This window comes from Populus euphratica, unplaced genomic scaffold (genome assembly GCF_000495115.2).
Source record: "Populus euphratica unplaced genomic scaffold, PopEup_1.0 scaffold25.1, whole genome shotgun sequence".
Taxonomy (NCBI): domain Eukaryota; kingdom Viridiplantae; phylum Streptophyta; class Magnoliopsida; order Malpighiales; family Salicaceae; genus Populus; species Populus euphratica.
The window spans coordinates 2,525,468-2,545,296 of NW_011499851.1; the positions used below are offsets into that span (position 1 = coordinate 2,525,468).

Here is a 19,829-nt window from a genome sequence, read left to right on the forward strand (position 1 = left end):
GCCTCCCTTATACACTCCCCCCCCCCCCCCCCCCCCCACTTGGAAGACACTCAATCTTGAGTAGCGATTGAGCTCTGGATACAATGGTTCATAATACTCATAAATGCCTGGCACGATAAAGGTGTCAGAGATGCTCAAACTATCTGGTAGAAGAACCATATAATGCTACGTCTAGATTTATTCCGATACCAAGTTGGTCAATAAAAATGGCTGAATTGTCAAAAAGAAATTTAAGAATAGTTTCATCAGAATTGTTTTATGATTGAATTTGGGATGTTTATCTAGACTCTCAAAATTAACAGAGACTACTTCAAGATGATTGATTATGATTTAATTTTGTCCAATTTAGTCAATTCTTGATGGAAGTTATTGAAAGCTAAACAATTTGGTTGCCTAAGCGGTGTTGGAATCTTCATTATTTTTCTTTGAAATTCTTCGATTATCTACAAAAGGGACTAAAGGAAGTTGATTGGATGTTCCCAGCTGAAGAAAAACAAGAACAAAGGGAGAAAAAGAAAAGTTGGGTGAGTTTGAGGAAAGCTTTTCTGGCAGGGAATTTATCGTAATTTTTCATACATGCAAGAGCTAATCTGGCCCAAATAACTTTTTAGAGATTGTTTTTATTGAGACAATTTTAGAAAATTCCAAAGTAGAAAGTATCTGAAATGAATCTTTCCGGTGCATTTGATGCTACTTGTAGTCGCATATGTCAAGTAAATGAAAATGAAGTTCATCTTATCCCAAGATTTCCAAATGCGTTCAGGGCCACAGTCTAAAAGTCTTTCCATGGAATAATATTGTTTCACATACATTCGTTCAATCCGCTAAAACAGCTTATTTTGCATATAAAGTAGGCCACGCAAAAGGGAGAGAAAAATATAACTCTATACATGTGACTGGAGGGGATTTCCTCTTCACCGGGAGATGCTATCGTCGGGGGAGATATTGTAATATGCAAAAACATATTTGTAGAGTTTGTAACGGTCAACTTTAGTTCAGCTGAGTCACAATTCAGGTATTGAACTTGCGTTCATTAACGCTTGATGAGACCTGCTTCATCCAATGAAAGGCAAAGCGATTAGTCGTATGCTTATATTTTTCTTACCATTGCATTTCACTGCAAGGAGGTGAAGAGTGGCTAACAAAGGAAAAACTTGGCAGAAAGAGCTTGAAGTTTATGTGTTCATCAGAAGAAAACAGACCCCTGTTTACTGAAGTAATGGCATTATCTTCTCTTTAGCTTATTATATCTGGTGCATCTGATTATACCTAGAGATGTAATTTCCAGTTTTCCCTGGCTTGTAGTATGGAACACCTATGAATGCCATCTACAATAACTTAGCCTTAAACTGCTATTCTGGGAATGGAGTCTATTACTTTTAAGGGACTTCTAAACTAACAAGACATAAAAGAATAATGGAGTTCTGTACTGACCCCAACTGGTGTGACAAAAGTGCAAACAGCACATTTCACAGACCGTGCTCCATATCGGTACATCAACAGCATCCTGCAGCTCCCACAATTGACGTGTGCCACTTGATTTGCTGTCATATTATAGATTTGATGTTTATCTCCCAACTTAATCTAAACCAAAACCAGTTCTAAAATGCCCTTTTCAGGTAATACATTACATACTAGAGTGGTTGAAAAGCAATAGGTTCTTAAGTTCCTTACCCTCCAAGGCTAGATTGACTGTATGACAACAAGAACACTGCACGCTCGTTGCTCCACGGATGTACATCAGTAAGGTGTGGCAACCTCCGCAAACCAACTGGGCCATTTCTGTGCCTATTAATATATAGTTGAACAGGCGAAGTTACTAAATATATGTTCGGACATTTTTCTGGATGTCATAAACGTACAGTTCATATGTAGTTTTTGCATTTTAGGAGTTTGTTCAATGGTGAATACATCTGTTTAACATTTCCATGAAATAATAGCAAGGACCAAGGGCTGATAGGAGGGGATAGGGCTCTATGTGTTTGGTTCGAAGTTTAGACTCCATCAATGCTGGAAAAGATAAATTAATGGCTTCGACTTTTTCTGATCACCTTTCAAGTTAAGATTTATTAAATTATGAAGAAAAGAGTACTCTTTAGTCTAAACTGTATTTAAGAAATAGAGTTTGTGATTAGTATAATAAATCTATGAAGATATAAGATATACTCGTACCAGGAGGTGGCACAGCTGTGACTGCATTGCAAACAGCACAACATACAGAGGTTGCTCCAACAGGATAAAGTAACAGGTTTCGACATCCAGAACACACAAGCTGGCTCTGTGCACCTGAAAATCATCATCAAATTAAATTATAGATTGCTTTTACCGGTATCAACTAATTAATAGAAGCAGAAAATGTGTGCTAATATGCTAAATCATAGAGTCTAGGAATGGACCCTCTCTCAATTCCAAATCAATATGATTCTCGACAAGAAGCCAGATATTTTAAAAAGCTTGGAAACTGAACTTGGAATGGTCTCAGTTTTTTTCCAGGTATCAACATGAAAAAAATATGTAGCAAGCAACAACACTAGCTAGTACTTGCTCATTGCAGAAGTGGTTCATTGTGCACTCTTTAGCGGTGGGTCCTTTGATGGTTGTGTTCATAATTAACAGATTTAAAAGAAATGAAAGGCGAGCATCAAAAAATAGATGTAAGATTCCAAGGTCTCTTGGCGATTCCTTTTATTTTTCTTGTCATCTCTTTCATTGAAAAATGTAACAAAAAAGGAAAATCAGATAGTTTTGAGACTGAAACAAGTTCGAGTAACTAAACATACCGTTGGCTGGAGGAAGAGGAGGAGGAGGAGGAGGAGGAGGAGCTGGAGCTGGAGCAGGAGGAGCATATGGGGCTGGAGGTGTTGGATAAGGTGCAAGAGGAACTGGCATTGCAAAACCTCACAGAGCTAATCTTTCTTCTTCGATTTGGTACAAGTTTACACAGTCTCAAACGCACAAAGCACAGCCATTTCTCCCATTTTTGCCATGCCTGGGCACAAGTAAAGCACATGAAAACAAATATATATATCAGTGCTAATATACAGCATTACAGATTTAAGAGTATCTTACACAAAACACCATGAAGTTGCGAATCTAAATTGGTTTTCTATTTAGCATTGGCAAAGTAAAAGAGTGTCAGAGAAAAGTAATTAATTACATGATTAACAAAAATAACAAACACCCAATTGAGTAAATTTATGTATGGAAACCATACAAGAATATTTGTTGGATATCATTTAGAGAAACAAACAAGCTTGGAGAGCTTCAAGAACAAAGAATCCAGCCCGAACATTTGTCAAGCACACACCTTTAACAACTTGCAGATGAGTGGGCGAGAGAAATATGTTAAGTTAAACTTTGAAAAGGACCATTGAAATTGGAAAAAAAGATGTGGTTTTTTTCAAATCCTAGTAACACACATAAGTTTACAGGGAGCTACGAGACTTAAGTAAATTATGATATGTTTTTTTTCAAATCATCAACATTATGATATTTCCCTTTAGCTGGTAGCTATGGATAGATGTGGTGTTTAAGTCCCATTTCGGTTGGTTGCATATCAAAATCAAAGATTTGTCAGAAAAAATATTGGACCCCACCCATCTCTCAAACCTTTGGTGTAAGACATTGCATGCACGTGACGAGGCAAGCCTCCTTTGCCATGGGAGCATCAGGCAGCCATCAAGGCCTGAGATTCATCCACATCACAAAATCAGACCCAGCAGTGGTTTAGCATTTCCACTGCTCATCTCCATCAACGTTATCTACTACAAGACCTAAGGAGCGAAATCGGTGAAGAAAATCTTAAGATAATCCCATCTTATAGCAGATTAGATAAGGTCATGGTCTTACGGAACTTACTCTCCTTAAGCCATATATCAACTTCGTCTTTGTTTTCTTATTCCAAACTAATAAAATGAAAGCGTAAAGTACATATACGTTCTATCTTTCTTGCACACTCATCAATATATCCTGTGGTTTAGATTTTTTCAACATTACCCCTATAATTTCCAAAATTTTACTCCTAATAATTGAATAGCTAATGAACTCAAGGATGCAGCTGTTAAGAGAAGCAACTCAAGGATGCACTTTGAGCACACAATGGTGTTCGGCTATCCATCTTTCAGCCACATTTCTGTCTATTCACGAAGGCAGAGGAAACTATGAAAGAAAGTCAAAGAAAGAGGGATACACACGATCTGCGCGAAAGATACGGGATATAGGATTATAAAAGCAGGGATGAATTAAATTTTTTTTTTTAATATATTAAAATAAAAAAAATTCATTTAAATTTTTTTTTAATATATTAAAATAAAAAAATTCATTTTTAAAAAAAATATTAGGATTATAAAAGCAGGGATGAATTAAATTTTTTTTTTTAATATATTAAAATAAAAAAATTCATTTTTAAAAAAATATTTTTTACATTGAATATCAAAACAATTTTGAAAATATAAATAAAACATTAATTTAAAAACAATTAATTTTTTTTTTTAAACCACGTTCTCATACATGGTCTTCCAGCACGTAACTTCTCGGCCACTATTTCTGACCTGACACCAGAGTCCTCGAGATATTTTGACATTCTAGACTAGAGATGCCTGGACTGCTATGACGAGAAAATACAAATAACAAAATGTGTCCACGCACCTGATCTCTTTAAAGGGACCCAAATGTCGTCCTTGCACGATCTTTCTCGATAAGGGGCACTGTCGAGCAATCTCTATCCCACAAGGATGGGGCACTGTCAAGCAATCTCTATCTCACAAGGCTGTCCATTTGATTTTGATCTGCATGCATCTCTGTATTTGCAGAGTACCCTGTTTTTTGGTGAGTAGACTAAAAATGCAAGACTGCACCATTCCACACTGTAAATCGCCTCGTTGTACAAACACTACTGTTGAAATATTTGCAACCACATGCAAGATTTAAATAAAACAGCCGTCACAATACAATGCGATCTATACAAGACGAGACCGTCTAGGAGGATTTATCATTGGAGAATCATTCAAACCATGTGTTTTCTAACCATAAAAACCAAGGACATGGAATGCCAAAAAAGTTTTCCCCAGGCACGCTTATGGACATTCAATGTCTATATGGTTAAATGTCATGAATTCCACATTGAAATCCTCTGCGACTTCACAAATAAATATCCAGAACAGGACAGGACAGATAACATTTTGCAAATGACGTCATGATTCATCTTCATTATTTTCAGCATCAGGATCCCCGTACACAACAGCAAAGTAGTAGCCAAGAGTTCTCAACGTGAGGCCTGGAAAACGGTGATCCCCACCTGGGTGCATACCAATCTTGACAAATGGCCACTGCATGGCCTGTGCACCTTCACACTCTTCCCATCCATCCCCAATTACACAAAAATGGACATTTGGACCGTTAAATCGTTCCTTGATCCACTGAAAACATTGAGGTTTTCCCGCTTCCCATGAGCTGTAGACTGAAACAACAGAGCACTTAGTCTCAGGCCAGCTATCGTAACTAGTATAAAGTAATGGAAGGAAAGGAAATTAACTAGAAGTATTCAAGCAATTAAGTGAAGATGGGAAAGAATTAATAATAATGAAAATATATTCATTTGAGTAAATATCTAGAATATAAATATATCAGCTGGAAAAACTACATCACATTCTTGCAGGTTAGCTTTTCCCACATGCTTAATCAGGCATCTTTAGCACCCATCAAAAATCTGCTCACCTAACAAGAATTGAAGGTTGTTCATCTGTGCAGTGTAAACACAGGGTTTAAACCATATCATGAAATGTTGCAAGATGAAAAACCAGAAGTGCAAGTACCTCAAGACAACAAAAACAAGGCCGTAAAAGGGTCAATCTATTTTGTGCGTTTCTTTAGGAATGGCAAACCAAAAGAACATGTCATGAAGGAAAAAACTCAGTGCATCTGATCTCATTCTAATTTTCCCCACTAATTCCAAAATACCTTGCCCTAGGTTCTCATTCAAGGTTTTGCTGAAGTTATAACAATGTGTGTTGACGCCATCTAATTGAATCACAACCTCAACAGGTTTATCTATTATCAGTTGAGCTTCAAATTCATCTCTTAACGGAAAGTCAATTGAACTGACTTCAAAGACAAAATAATGGAAATTCCATAATAGAAATGTCTTGTGCATGTAAAGCACTGCAGGAATTGCTAGCTCAGTAACATCTAAATTGCACAGTTCATCTGGTTTCCCAACTTTCAAGACATTGCACTATAAAAGAAGGTAATTTAGTAAGAAGATGCAGTGACAAATTTCAGCACACAGCATTATTGATAACAGTGGTGTAGCCAATAAAAATATAGATGAAACAAAAGGGATACTGACCATTTTCATGTGTTATTGAATTGTCAAGTCGAAAAAGCAAACATTTTACAAGGCTGGGTATCAATGATCCAGAAGTCACTAAAACATTAATGGGCTCAAACTTGGCATCGGTGTGATTGATGATCCCATCAGCAGAGGCAAGACAATGAGTAGGGTCTTCCTTCCAGCCTGAACACTGTTCCAAGAAAGCCCGCGCTAGATTTGTGACAGATGATAATATGAGTAAGAGTGTGATTAATATATAAGAATACTGCTAGCAAACTCATCTCAGACACCAAAGCAAGGAGTACCACTTAAGGATCATCAAAGGATATAAAAGTATGTTTGAAATCACCAGAAAGGTGCAATCAACAACGCACTTTTTAATGGATTACATCCAATTGGTCCTGATATTGCTATGACAATCATTTATGCTGTCACCAAAGTCATTGGAGAAAACTTTGAAAGCCTAAAAATGCAAGATTAAGCAATCTGGCATCAGGATATTAGATTACTATATCCTGGTTTACATCTCTTTCTGGTTATTTTTACAGCATAGAATTAATACATGCTTTATTTTCTTTTCCTTAGTACTCATGTTCTAGTTTTCCTTTCGTTTTCTTTTACGTCAACTATCTTCAAAGGACCTCAAAAAGAATAACAGGAAATAACAATATTTCAAAACAGCAACAAGTATTAGATAACAGTCCAGTACGAAGTCCCCCCCAGTTAAAGCAACAAAGAAACGATTACATTTGCCAGCAGTCACAAAATGGAGAATCCATATACCTGAAGAGAGCCATCTATCTGTATATTCATCAGTCAAATTATATAATTCCTCCCATAGATTGATCATCTCTTGATCAAGAATATTATGCAAACCCTGAAATTTCAGAGAGAAGTGAGCTTTTTCACCTGTTCATATTCCAATTTCCAATTCATGAAAATCTAGAATAACTGGTATGTAGTAAATAGCTTTTCTTAGAAATACATGGAAGAAAATGCAGACTGTATATAGAAACAGAAAAGAAGTTAAAGAAGCCAGCAAATTTCAACTACCATATATGAACATCCCATGCCCCCAAAAATATTGAGCTACTGGAAGTGACTAAAGCTGGCTAAATCCACGATCAAATTTCCAAACATAGAGGATTTGTTCAGATATTTGTATCACGTCCATAACCCCACAATCAAACTCAGACATTGGTCCAGATTAATACCGTGAGAGTTCCATATTATGATATATAATCTCTACACTCTGACAGTTTGTGAAATAAAGTCCTTATAATAAACGGGTAACAATTTAAATCTCCATCTTTCAATGATTACCTTAAGAACACAACATACAATGTGAACTTATATATAACACAATGCATTGAAGAACTCGGAGAATTAACATACTATATGATTATAACATAGTGCTACAGAGTCGGCATTTATATTTCATGACAAACTGCTAGTGAGGGTTAAAGGCATTGCAGTCAAACAAACACCTGACAAGACAAACAAAAGCAGCCGACTTTCTGCAGCACAACCTTTAAAAGCCCTTCTTGCATCTAGGTTCATACAGCAGTAATGAACAAAAAGTAATTACAAAGCACCCAATTTCATTTTCAGAATTTCACTTAGGTTGGTATGATCATCATTACTTGCATGGAGCAGAAATAAAATGGAATAATTAACTCATGCTTGATAATTATCTATTAAAAGTACCTGTTTGTACTTGTTGGCTATGGCCCGATGTCTGTAAGCTAGCTTTTTTTTGTTTACATCATCAGAAGGAGGACTAAATCCATCTTGGTTGAAATCATAATTAGAAAGATCAAGCCCATCATCATATTGACTCATGGCATCAAGAAAAGGCTTGTTGTAGTTCTCTATCTGCATTTTGAAAATTTGGCAAAATGTTAATCATATTCATCATTAAGTTTAAAACAAAACCATTCAGCTTTGTACTAGAAACCCAAATATAATTGGACAACATGCAAATCAAGAAAAACTAACGAGAAAAAGAAGGGAAACTCACTTGTTCATAGAAGAATAAATCATCACAGATTTTAAGAATGTGCTTCTCCCACATCTTACCAAGTTCTATTCCCTTCTGCACATCCTTTAAGCCATTGAAAGCCTGTGCATAAGTCCCGTTCAGCAAAGACTTGAGCAGTATAAGGGTCTCATCCATGTCCCAAACATACACCTTTTTTATCCGATCCATGCCTTTCTTTGCCAAAGCTTCTACCTTTTGATCAGAAATTATTGAACTTTCAGCCATAATAATCCTGTAATTTCAGGAGACAAGTCAAAATTTTTAAGGCAACCTGGAGGTGCAGATGAACAACACAATGTTGAGGTAAAAAGTAACATTTGAGCCACAATTAATTTAGAAGAAGCAATCCCAAAAGGGATGCAAAGATAGTAGCTAGCCAGGGAAGTGGCAAAGAAATATAAATCCATTGATAACCACCTTGCAGAAAGAAATGCTTATGCCAAAGTCATGTGAACTTGCAAATGGCTGCTTGTCTGATTGATTATATATAAAAACTAGAAACAAAACAGAACTGAAGAGATTCTCATATAATAGTGCACATACACTAAGAAATAACACATTCAGCTACTTTTAACCGTTTTTAATTATAGTCATCAAGAAAAATATTTGTAATTTTTCAAAAACAATTCCGACAACCAGAACGAAAGGATAAAATAAACAGGAATTCAATCTCAATACACCGACAAATTCAGGGATATAAAATCAAGAGAGCGAAAAGAGGATTCTGACTGACCTTGTTTGCGTTAGGAGCGATCGCTCGCACTTCGCCTTGCTCAACTGCTGAAGCCTAAAAGCCTAAAGCCATTCTCCTGGTAGGACTTTGAAGAAATACAATCGGGCCTGGCCCAGGTTTTTCTGCTTTTTTCACACACATACACACATAAAATAACATGTCCGCAATTATAAACTAGTATTAAATAAATAATAAAAATTAAAAATATAATAAAATAAATATTACATAATGAAAAAAATAGTATTAGTGATATAAAATATATAAATTGAATTAAATAATTTGTTGTAATTTATAGTGTTTTATGAAAAAAATACAAAACTTTTCCATATGATTTAGTTTTTTTGTTAATAAAAAGAAAAAAAAAGTTACAATGCTAAATTTTCTACCAACTTGATATTAAAAAAATTAATAATTTTTTTTTTAAAAACCTGTGAAAGAAAACATTAGATATTAAAAAAATTAATAATTTTTTTTTAAAAAACCTGTGAAAGAAAATATTATAGCAATTCATAATATTTTGTGAGGAAAATTATGGTTCTTTTCTTATTAAAATCGACAAAGATAATTTTAGAAAAAATAATAACAAAAAAAATATGTAGAGAAACACTGTAGTAATCCACAATGCTTTATAAGAAAAGTTATAGTGCTTCCCCTACATGATTTAACTTTATTATACAAAGATAATTTTGAAAAAAATCATAATAAAAAATTGAAAAACAAGTGGAAAAACACTATAACAATTCATAGTGTTTTTTTTAAAAAAAAATTACAAAGCTAAATTCTCAACTAGCTTAATATTAAAAAAATAAAATCAACAAAAATAATTTAAAAAACTTATAAAAAAATAAAAAAAACATATTGGAAATATTATAGTACTCCATAGTGTTTTGTGAGGAAAACTACAATGCTTCCTCACATGATTTAGCCTTACTTGTAATTATAATTCTTAACAAGTTCAATATTAAAAAAATAAAATTGACAAAGATAATTTAAAAAAATATAAAAAAAAACATGTGGGGAGATACTATAGCAATCCATAGTGCTTTGTGAGGAAATCTATAGTGTTTTTCCCACATGATTTAATTTTATTGTAATTGTAATTCTTAACAAATTTAATATTAAAAAAATAAAATCAACGAAGATAATTTTTAAAAAATCATACAACAAAAACCATGTAGAGAAACACAATAGCAATCCATAATGTTTAAAAAAAAATTACAAAGTTAAATTTTAACCAGCTAAATATTAAAAAATAAAATCGACAAAGATAATTTTGAAAAACAAATCATACAAAAAAGAAAACAAAAAAAAAACCATGTAAGGAAATACAATGATACAAAGATAATTTTGAAAAACAAATCATATAAAAAAGAAAACACAAAAAAAACCATGTAAGGAAATACAATGGTAATTCACAATATTTTAAAGAGAATAATTAGAAAGTTAAATTCTTAACTAGTTCAATATTAAAAAAATAAAATTAACAAATACTATTTTAGAAAAAAATTATAAAAAAATCATGTGATGAAACACTGTAACAATTCATAATATTTTATGAGAAACATCATAATTGTAATTCTTAACCAGCTTAATATTAAGAAAATAAAATAAAAAATTGAAAAAAATCATAACAAAAAAAACTATGTGGGGAAATATTATAATAATTCACAGTATTTTAAATAAAAAAATTACAAAGCTAAATTTTTAACCGGCTTAATATTAAAAAAAATTGATAAACATAATTTAAAACAATTAAAAAGAATATTGTAGCAATTCATAGTAATATGTGAGGAAAGCTACAGTACTTTCCCCACGTGTTTTAGGTATATTATAATTATAATGTTTTATAAAAAAGTCACGGTTGTAATTCAATTTAATATTAAAAAAATTGACAAACAATTTAAAAAATCGTAACAAAAAAAAAAACTATGTGAGGAAATACTATATCAATTCATAATATTTCAAAGAAAAAAATTACAAAGCTAAATTTTTAACTATCTTAATATTAAAAAAATAAAACTGAGAGATAATTTTGAAAAAAAACAAAAAACCAAAAAAAAAAGCACTGAAAAAAAACAAAAAACCAAAAAAAAAAAAGCACCAAAGCAATCAACAGTAACTTGTGAAGAAAGCTATAGTGCTTTTCCTACTTATTTTAGGTATATTGTTTTTCTAAGAAAAGTTACAAATATAATTCTCAACCAAATTGTTTTTGTGAGAAAAGTTATAAATATAATTCTTAACCAACTTAATATTAAAAAAATAAAATTAATAAATAATTTTAAAAAAATCATACCAAAAAAACTATATGGAAAAATACTATAGCAATTCACAGTGTTTTTAAAAAAAAATAAGAAAACTAAATTTTTAATCAGCTCAGTATTAAAAATATAAAATTAACAAAGATAATTTTCAAAAATAAAAAACCAAAAAAAAGAAAGAAAATAACTGTAGCAATTAACAATAACATGTGAGGAAAACTATAAAACTTTCTCCATATGTTTTAGGTATATTTTTTTTGTGAGAAAAGCCACAACTATAATTCTCAACCAGCTCAATATTAAAAAAATAGCATCAAGCCTTGTAGCCCAACAATTCTGGCAGGGTCTCCTTGCCTCTGTATCCTAAATTCAAGCCTTAATATGCATGCCTATCATCCCTGTAGTGCCTTATCTGCTTACATGGCTTGTAGGATGTTCAGTGGGTCTGGAGATTAGTCGTGGTGCCCGTAAACTGACCCAGATACCTCGGGTTATCCCAAAACAATATATTAAAAAAATCAACAAATAATTTTTTAAAAAATCATAACAAAAAAACTGTGATTTTTTAAAAAATCATAACAAAAAAACTATGTGGGGGAAACACTGTAGCAATTCAAAATATTTTAAAGAAAAAAATCACAAAGCTAAATTTTTAACCTGTTCAATATTAAAAAATTAAAATCGACAAAAATAATTTTAAAAAAAACAACAAAAATATTATATCAATCCACAATAACATGTGAGGAAAGCTATAATGCCCCCCATGCACAAAAAAACAAAAAAAAAGGCTATAGTGTTCGTTTTTTTTCTGTTTTTCAAAAACAATTAATTGAAAAAATATAAAATTAATTTTTTCAGTATTTTTTTAATAATTTTAACATATTAATATTAAAAATAAAAATACTTAAATATATTTTTAATTAAAAAATATTATACACCACAATATCATTCATACTTATTATTTCTAATTACATGCATAAAAATGTTAGAACAACATTTATTTGCCATTGCATATTTATTAATTTTTATATTTGTAATTTTAATGTTCAATATAAAAAGAAAATAGTTTCCTGTTGAAAAATTGTTTTTTTTGTTATATATATATATATATATATATTCTTTTAAAATAAGGAATTGTTACATTGTTTTTACTTCTAATGCTATGCTGCATTTAATGCTAGTCCTACGAAAGGTCTTATTGAAAAAAATACAATCGTTATTCAATCTGAATTTTACAAAAGGTAAAAGAAATTTTAATATGATATTTTAAAAGAAACGCATAGACATTAATTGCATTATTCATTTTAATTGCTTTAATCAATTGCATTTATAGAATTTCAATTGCCCTTTTCAAACTACATAATATTTGTATATTTGGTCGATGCTTCAATTCAAAAAAATATTTTTAATATGATCCCTTCATTAAATTTCAATGTATTTTGTTGCGGGGCATGCCGACGCAAAGTTATCTGACGACAACAAAGGTTCCTTGTCGTGCCACCTGTGTGAGGTGTTATATATTGAAAAGGCTTTTGAATTTAATCATAAAATTATGATTAAGATTTAGGAATCACCACCTAATATTATGATTACTAGGAACTTATGGTCTGCGAGAGTCTGGGTAAGAGACTGGTTATGTAAGAGTAATATGCATCACCCCCAGTACACCCTACTCAAGGTAAGTTGCATTGTTGTTTGATTGTTTTTTTAGGTTGAGTTTCTATTTATTGGTCTTTTCTAAAACTTAAAGCGGATCTTTCTTCATAAAAGAGTCTCTACCTTATCGAGTTAAATCCTAACCGTTCTAAATATAAATTTTAGCATCATATTTATTTATACATTGTATCTCTAATATACGAGGGTGTATTTTATTGTATAATTTTACACCCACAAATATTAAAGTCTACATATGGATCCTAAAAAAAAATTGGAATTTTTTTTTTGATATTTTGGCCAAATCCTAATGGATGATCATAAACTAGTTGTGATATTCATTTTTTTTTTGTTTTCAAAACATGAGAAATATGCAATTTTTTTTAATTGAAAACATGTTTGGAAAATTTTTAGGATTTGGCCGTATGCATGAAAATATTTTTTTTTAAATATTTCGTAGAAAATTGAGTATTTTAATACTAAATTTGTATTTTACAATGTAAATATACAACTCGATATTGTGCAAAATTGATTTTTTTGAAATTGTTTTGTTTTTTAATATTATAATATATTATTAAAAATAATAAAAAATAAAAATAAAAATTTACATGGGCTGGGTTGGCCCGGACTGTTGGCTGGGCTGGACCAAGCCCTTAAATTTGGGCTAGGCCATATTCAGCCCGGCCCAACGTCCACTGCATGAGTAGTGGGCGTGAATTATAATTCACGCCCACTAGTCATGTGAACAGTAGGACGTGAATTATAATTCACACATACTGTTTATAGCAAGCATTAGCAAAGAAGAAAAAGGGAAGGGAAGGAAAGAGGAAAGTTACCTAGCATGAGAGTGGTCCGATCGAGGAAGACGATGCAGTGCAAGTGGTGGCAACGATGGAGAGTTGAGCCGTCAGGGTTGCTACTGCTCGAGTTGCAGGTGCTACAGCTATCGCGGTCGGTGCTAAGGTTGTTTACAACTGGAGTGGATAAAGAGAGAGGGAGGTGGTGCAGTCACCACGTGAGGTTGTTAAATGTGTAGCTGTGATGTAAAATGTAGTGGGAAGGACGATGGTGAGAATGGTGGCCATCAATGGTACGGCTGAGAAGGAAAAGGCAGAAAAAGATGGAAACCAGGGAGAAAGGCTGGTTTTTTGTAACTTTACACTTGATTTTCTTTCTCTTCAGGCCATGAAATCCACCTCTATTTATATGTAGTGAAAGAGGGCAATCTCATCTTCACGGTGGAAGAATTTTCAGTCTTTGATTTAATTAGAAGAATCTAAATCGTCAATTCAAAGTGTGTACCTTAAATTGCCAAATTTGACAGTCCAAGACTACTTGAGGTGGCCATTTTAGGCTTGTCATCGGAGTAGTTTTGAAGTTTATAGGCTTGAATGGACAATACACAGTGATAGAGGAATTTTAGGTGGCCATTTTGGTGCATGTGTTGTCAATTTTAGGGGTTATACGAGGCATTACATGCACCTTCAAAATTACCACTCGGGCAGTGTTCATGAGGAAGATGATGAACAGTTACCAGGCGACGCGTCGCATGGTCTCTCTCTCTCTCTCTTTGTTTTTTTAACGCAAAAAAGGCATCGTTTTGGGTTAAGATTAGGGATTTTTGCTGATCTTCAATTTAGCCCTCCAGCTTTCAATTTCATTCAATAGAATCCCTAATTGACCCTAAATTTTGATTTAATGCAATTTGGTCCCGACATAACTTCAACTTCAGCCCTAGATTTACGCGCCTTTTGCAATACGGTCATTGGTCTCAGATTTATACAATTTAACCTTTAAATGACCATTAAACTTTTAATTTCTTCAATTTCACCCCCGATTTTTGTCAATTAAGCCCTTTAATTTTGGCGCCTTTCCTAAAACATCTTTAGCTGTCAATTTCTTTAATTTGATCCCTAATTGATCCAAAAACTTCAATTTTCTTGCAATTTGGCCCTTAATTTCAATCAATTGACTTGGTAAAAATTAAATTTGGTCTCTTAAAATTTTAATTTTCTCAATTAAGCCCAAATTAGGCTCCCAAACTTAATTTTCACCAATTAAGCCCTAAATAAAATTAATTTTACTCATTTAAAGTATAATTAAGTCCCTGTATTTAATTTAAATCATTCAATTGGATCCAAATTAATTTCACACATAATTAAAATTCAATTTGGCCCATGATTAATTCAAATTGGCATATTAAAAATTTAATTATGTCCTTGAACTTAATTTTTATACAAATTTATTTAATAATAATTTAATTTGCCTTGAATTTGTATTTTTTTCTATTTTTGGGCATAATAGAGTGCAATTAAGCCTTAAATTTCTTTAAAAATCACAGCTTGATTTCCTAACGTGCTTTCTTAACATTACTAATTTTTATTTTATTTTTTAATTTTTATTTTAAAAAATAATTTTTGAGAAATAATTCAGAATTAGAATATGAGATACTTTACCATTAACCATTGGTACACAACCTGCGCGTGCTGCTCGTTCAAAAAAGAAAAGATCTGGAAAATTAGGATGTAATTGTCCCACTTCTACATCGAATACTATATGGATTGAAGAGGCGATTAAGAAGATTATGATCTCAAGTATCTTATCTAATAATAAAAATGAGAGAATTTGTGCTCTTGTTTATTATTATTATTAAATAATAAAGTTGATTTTTAAAAGTAGCTTAATTGGTTAACCTCATTCAGTATCTAACCGACACTCCATCTTTAACAACATGAAGAAGACGACGAAGATCCACAAGCGCTTTCTAGGTCTGTCCAATATGTACATGATCATAAGAACGTGGAAGTTGCTCTCAGAGGATTCTCAATGTAAGTGACATTTAGGACTCTCCCCTAAAGGACTCCTACTCAGCTATTCTCCATTTCCATTAAGACATTAATCTTATCTAGGGATAAACGTACCCTCTCCAGTAGAAAAGAAAAACAAGGCGTAGATGGGCGGGCTACAGTTCACAAATGTTTCTTACGTAGAAAGACTCCCACTCCCACCTTGTTTTGAATCAAGCTCGACGAGAGTCCTATTTAGACGAAGGGAAGTGGCTTCATTATTGATAAAGGTAATCGTTTAAGATTTAGAATTCTCATTAGATTCAAAGCTTAGCAGGGTTGGGATAGATAGTGTCATTAATGGTCGCAAGGTAGGGCAACGAATGCTCCTCTTGCTAAAAATTAAATCAATATTTTGTCATTACTCGATGACTTTTGTTTCACATAATATATATATAGAGAGATCTTTTTTTTTTTTTTCTCTCATTACACTAGAAACAAGCAAAACCAGCGTGGTCTTAAGGAATGATATATAAATCTATGCACATCAAGGCTAAACATATAACTTCAAGTGTTTTGTGAACTACATGGCTTAGCTGCTCCTGAAAGGCCAAAGGATTGAGCTGACCCTGTGCCAAAACCCCTTCTTCTTCGACAATTGACGGTTTGCGCCTCTCTTGTTAACGATGTCGTCCATGAACTGAACAACAGCCTGATGAGGGAAAGTTGAATAAGTTAGTCTCATTTAAGAAACAGGTAAAAACTTAGTGATTGGTAAGCCAAAGCTGTTTATCAAACATTACCTGAGCGCCCAAAATAGTTACTTGTCTTGGTGGGATTTCCAATGGAGTTTCATCAGCACGAAAAACTCTCAATTTTGACAAGAGCCTAAAAGAATCTGGCAAGACTCTTATCTGATCGTCACTTATATCCAACTCCTCAAGCAATTCGAGGTTTCCAATATTTCGTGGTAACGATCTTAGATCCGCAAAGTTATTGGCAACACTCAATTTCTTGAGATTTTCTGCAAAACACAGGTTTTCAGGTATGGATTCTAGTTCATTGAAGCTTACATCAAGTTCCCTCAAGTTGGAAAGATGGCCCATCGTTGTAGGTAACCCTCTAATTCTGTTATAGTGCAAAGCGAGAATCTCCAAACATACAAGCTTTCCGATTGCCTCAGGAAGTGCTCTGAGCTGATTGAAATCTAATCTCAGTTCCACAAGTGACGTGCAACTTCCAATTGTGTAAGGAACCTCCTCAAGTTCATTTGTATCCACGTTTAGTATCTTCAAGCTGGTCAAACTCCCAACAGTCTCTGGCAATTGAGTGAACTGATTTGAACTCAAATCAAGATTTTCAAGTTTTGTCAACTTCACAAAAGAAGCTGGCAGTGATCTTAACCTGTTTGCCCGGAGATCAAGATCGGTCAGATTGATTAGCTCTCCAAATGACCCAGGAAGGTTTATTAGTTGGTTGGAGTGGACGTCCAACTTTGTCAAGGCTTTGAGGCCGCTAATGGTGGTTGGAAGTGCCATGATTCGGTTTTCAGACAAGTCCAATTCAGTAATGAACAATAATTTCCCAAGTGACAGAGGAAGCCACTCAATTTGATCCATCAACTTGCCTCTAAGATCAAGAACTACAGCTCCAGTATTTGCAGATTTTTCTATGACTGCTGCCACCTTCATCAGACTCAGCTTCTCAGAGTTCACTTCACCTGTAATGCTCCAATATCCACACTTAGAATTAAGGAATAAAAAATTTTTGAGTATAAAGATTAAAGAATTGTCGAAAAAAACTAAGAATACCATAACATTTGTGAAAAAAACGAAACAAAATAAGAATATCATTTTCAACTAAAATTTGTTCTCTGTTCTGCTCTTACTAGTTTTAACCTCACACTAGACCTGCATTACAATCAAGCAGGGTAAGTGCACCTCTTTTGGCTGGCTATCCAGGGCATCAACTATGAAGAGAACTATTCAAACAGAATTTAACACGAATATTTCAACATCACAAATTTAAAGATTCAAAATTTCATGTTAAAATTAGACCAAAAAATTAATAAATTACAAGTAATTAATGACTCTTAAATCTTAGAATACACACACCTTCTTCTTTGCCTATTCCAGCTCAATATTCTTTTGAATAATCACATCAAATTGAAAGCAAAACTTCATTTCTGAAAAAATCTTGAATTTCCAAATATGCAACTGAAGTGAAGACAAGTTTAATTTTGTTTTCCCATTTTTAATAGTTTGAACATGTAAGCATGTCAAGAATTTAAGTGATCAACAGAGTTTGTCTTTGAATACCCGGATTCTACAATCTTCAAGTGTATGCATATACAAACTCCGAAGAAACCAAGCAGCAAAGAAACATTAAAGATTACCCGAAAAGAAAGCAGCCTTCGTGGAAGAGCTCTTCACCAAATCCTTGAAGCCATCTTTATCCGATTCTCCATGCTCTTTTTTCTTGATCAAACTTTCATCACTAACCACACTTTCTTTCTCAGTTTTTTCAACTGACTCACTGATAGAAATCAGTTTCTCCTTCTGGGTATCCCCAGAAACCAACAAAGAAACTCTCTGTATCAACCCATCGAAGTTCTCAAACATCTTGTCAACTTCAACCAAGTAAAGAACCTCCTTTCTCTGTTCTTGGCTTTGAAACAACACCACGTTCTTTCTCGCTTGTTGTAGCATGGAGAAGAGTTCCTGTGGGACATCTTGAGGACAGTCTAGCTCTGCAATATCATCAAGCCTTGCCTGCTCTTCACTGTTGACAGTCTTGATCACAGAAATGGCTGCTTCAACTTCTTCAATGGAGGGCCGTGACGGAAGTGATTTATAGAGTCTCATGATTTCATCCACTGTTTCTAAAAAAGCAGGTGATGGGTCTTGTTTTTTGCTGGTTTTCACGGTCATGCCCATGGTGATCTTGAGGGAGTTTGCTAAGGGGCTGTATATGTGGACTTCGTTTACTTCTCATTAATAATTTGTATTAGATTTTGTTACCACGACTGCATTTATATAAATATCATTTATCTAATTTGAAGAATAATTAAATTAAATATATTAATGTAGATGGAAAGCAACTACTAGTTATATGTCCTTAGATAACAAGAATAACGTATATTTTGTTTTTAATTTTTATTAATTAAAAATGGTTTTGATTATAGTATATTTTTGTTCAATATTTCACACCTTGAGGGGGGCGAAAAGATTGAATTTGTGATTAATTATTAAAATTAAAACTGGATAAGATTTATATTTTGGAAGAAAGTTGATGGCGTTTAACAAAAAGTCTGCATCCAGATTATAGCGTGACGTCTTGGTTGATCAATGACATCACATGTAACGAAAAACAACCTTTTTAAGGTGTTCTACCTCCTGACTTCTTATGGCCTCCCACAATCTCCCCATATTTTTTATTTCCTCTCTCTCTCGCTTTTTGGTTTTATCTTCTATTTTCTAGACCTGGAGACGAAGGTCCCGACTCTTCGAAGTTAATAAAATCACTTAGCGATTACGGCAAGTTTAATATTGTTTTCACACATTTGCAGTATCGCGATATTTATCTATCACTTTTATGTTATATATGTATGTAAGTTTATCCAGTAAAATATAAAGAGATAATTTTTTTTTTATTTTTTATTAATAAAATATAAATTAAAAATTATTATCTAGTATTTTAATAATTAAAAATTTTAACTGGTCTTAAAGATAGAATACAAAAATTAGTTATTTAAAAAGAAGATAATAGCACCTCATATATGCCTTATGTAAATAAAACTGTATTATTTTATGGTTTGATAAAAAATCTAAGCAAATTAATAATTAAATAAAAAAATATTTTAATACTGAAAATATGTTTTATGTATAAATTCGTAATTCCTGATATTAAAACCAAACAAAAATATTTTTTAAAGTTTTTTTTAAATATTGGTCAATGTTCTCTTGACTTTAATAAACTGTTTATTAAAACCAAAATGTATGCTAAAATATTTTTTTGGTGTATG

General features: G+C 32.8%; 3 protein-coding genes across 8 annotated transcripts; all 3 read right to left on the bottom strand.

Annotated features, from left to right (window-relative positions):
* Positions 1-709: 709 nt before the first annotated feature.
* On the bottom strand, positions 710-3,525 carry LOC105121584 (protein LOL1-like). 4 transcript variants are annotated; one of them, XM_011020288.1, is made up of 6 exons: positions 3,308-3,525; positions 2,781-2,989; positions 2,173-2,286; positions 1,675-1,788; positions 1,435-1,544; positions 710-1,050 (listed from the first exon to the last, which is right to left on the bottom strand). In XM_011020288.1, exons 2-6 carry the CDS (start codon positions 2,887-2,889, stop codon positions 1,012-1,014), a joined length of 486 nt encoding a protein of 161 aa, XP_011018590.1. In that variant the 5' UTR covers positions 2,890-2,989; positions 3,308-3,525; the 3' UTR covers positions 710-1,011. The 4 variants fall into 4 exon arrangements, with proteins under 4 accessions (XP_011018590.1, XP_011018591.1, XP_011018592.1 ...); XM_011020289.1 differs by lacking the exon at positions 3,308-3,525 and adding an exon at positions 3,215-3,301; XM_011020290.1 differs by lacking the exon at positions 3,308-3,525 and adding an exon at positions 3,158-3,298.
* A 1,369-nt stretch (positions 3,526-4,894) lies between these two features.
* Positions 4,895-9,197, bottom strand: LOC105121585 (eyes absent homolog 2-like). 3 transcript variants are annotated; one of them, XM_011020292.1, is made up of 6 exons: positions 9,106-9,197; positions 8,352-8,604; positions 8,039-8,206; positions 7,115-7,208; positions 6,347-6,541; positions 4,895-5,458 (listed from the first exon to the last, which is right to left on the bottom strand). In XM_011020292.1, exons 2-6 carry the CDS (start codon positions 8,595-8,597, stop codon positions 5,193-5,195), a joined length of 969 nt encoding a protein of 322 aa, XP_011018594.1. In that variant the 5' UTR covers positions 8,598-8,604; positions 9,106-9,197; the 3' UTR covers positions 4,895-5,192. The 3 variants fall into 3 exon arrangements, with proteins under 3 accessions (XP_011018594.1, XP_011018595.1, XP_011018597.1); XM_011020293.1 differs by lacking the exon at positions 9,106-9,197 and adding an exon at positions 8,790-9,058; XM_011020295.1 differs by having other exon boundaries at positions 5,285-5,499.
* A 7,010-nt stretch (positions 9,198-16,207) lies between these two features.
* LOC105121586 (plant intracellular Ras-group-related LRR protein 5-like) lies at positions 16,208-18,788 on the bottom strand. Its single transcript, XM_011020296.1, has 3 exons — positions 18,201-18,788; positions 16,609-17,525; positions 16,208-16,517 (listed from the first exon to the last, which is right to left on the bottom strand). Exons 1-3 carry the CDS (start codon positions 18,739-18,741, stop codon positions 16,398-16,400), a joined length of 1,578 nt encoding a protein of 525 aa, XP_011018598.1. The 5' UTR covers positions 18,742-18,788; the 3' UTR covers positions 16,208-16,397.
* Positions 18,789-19,829: the final 1,041 nt, after the last annotated feature.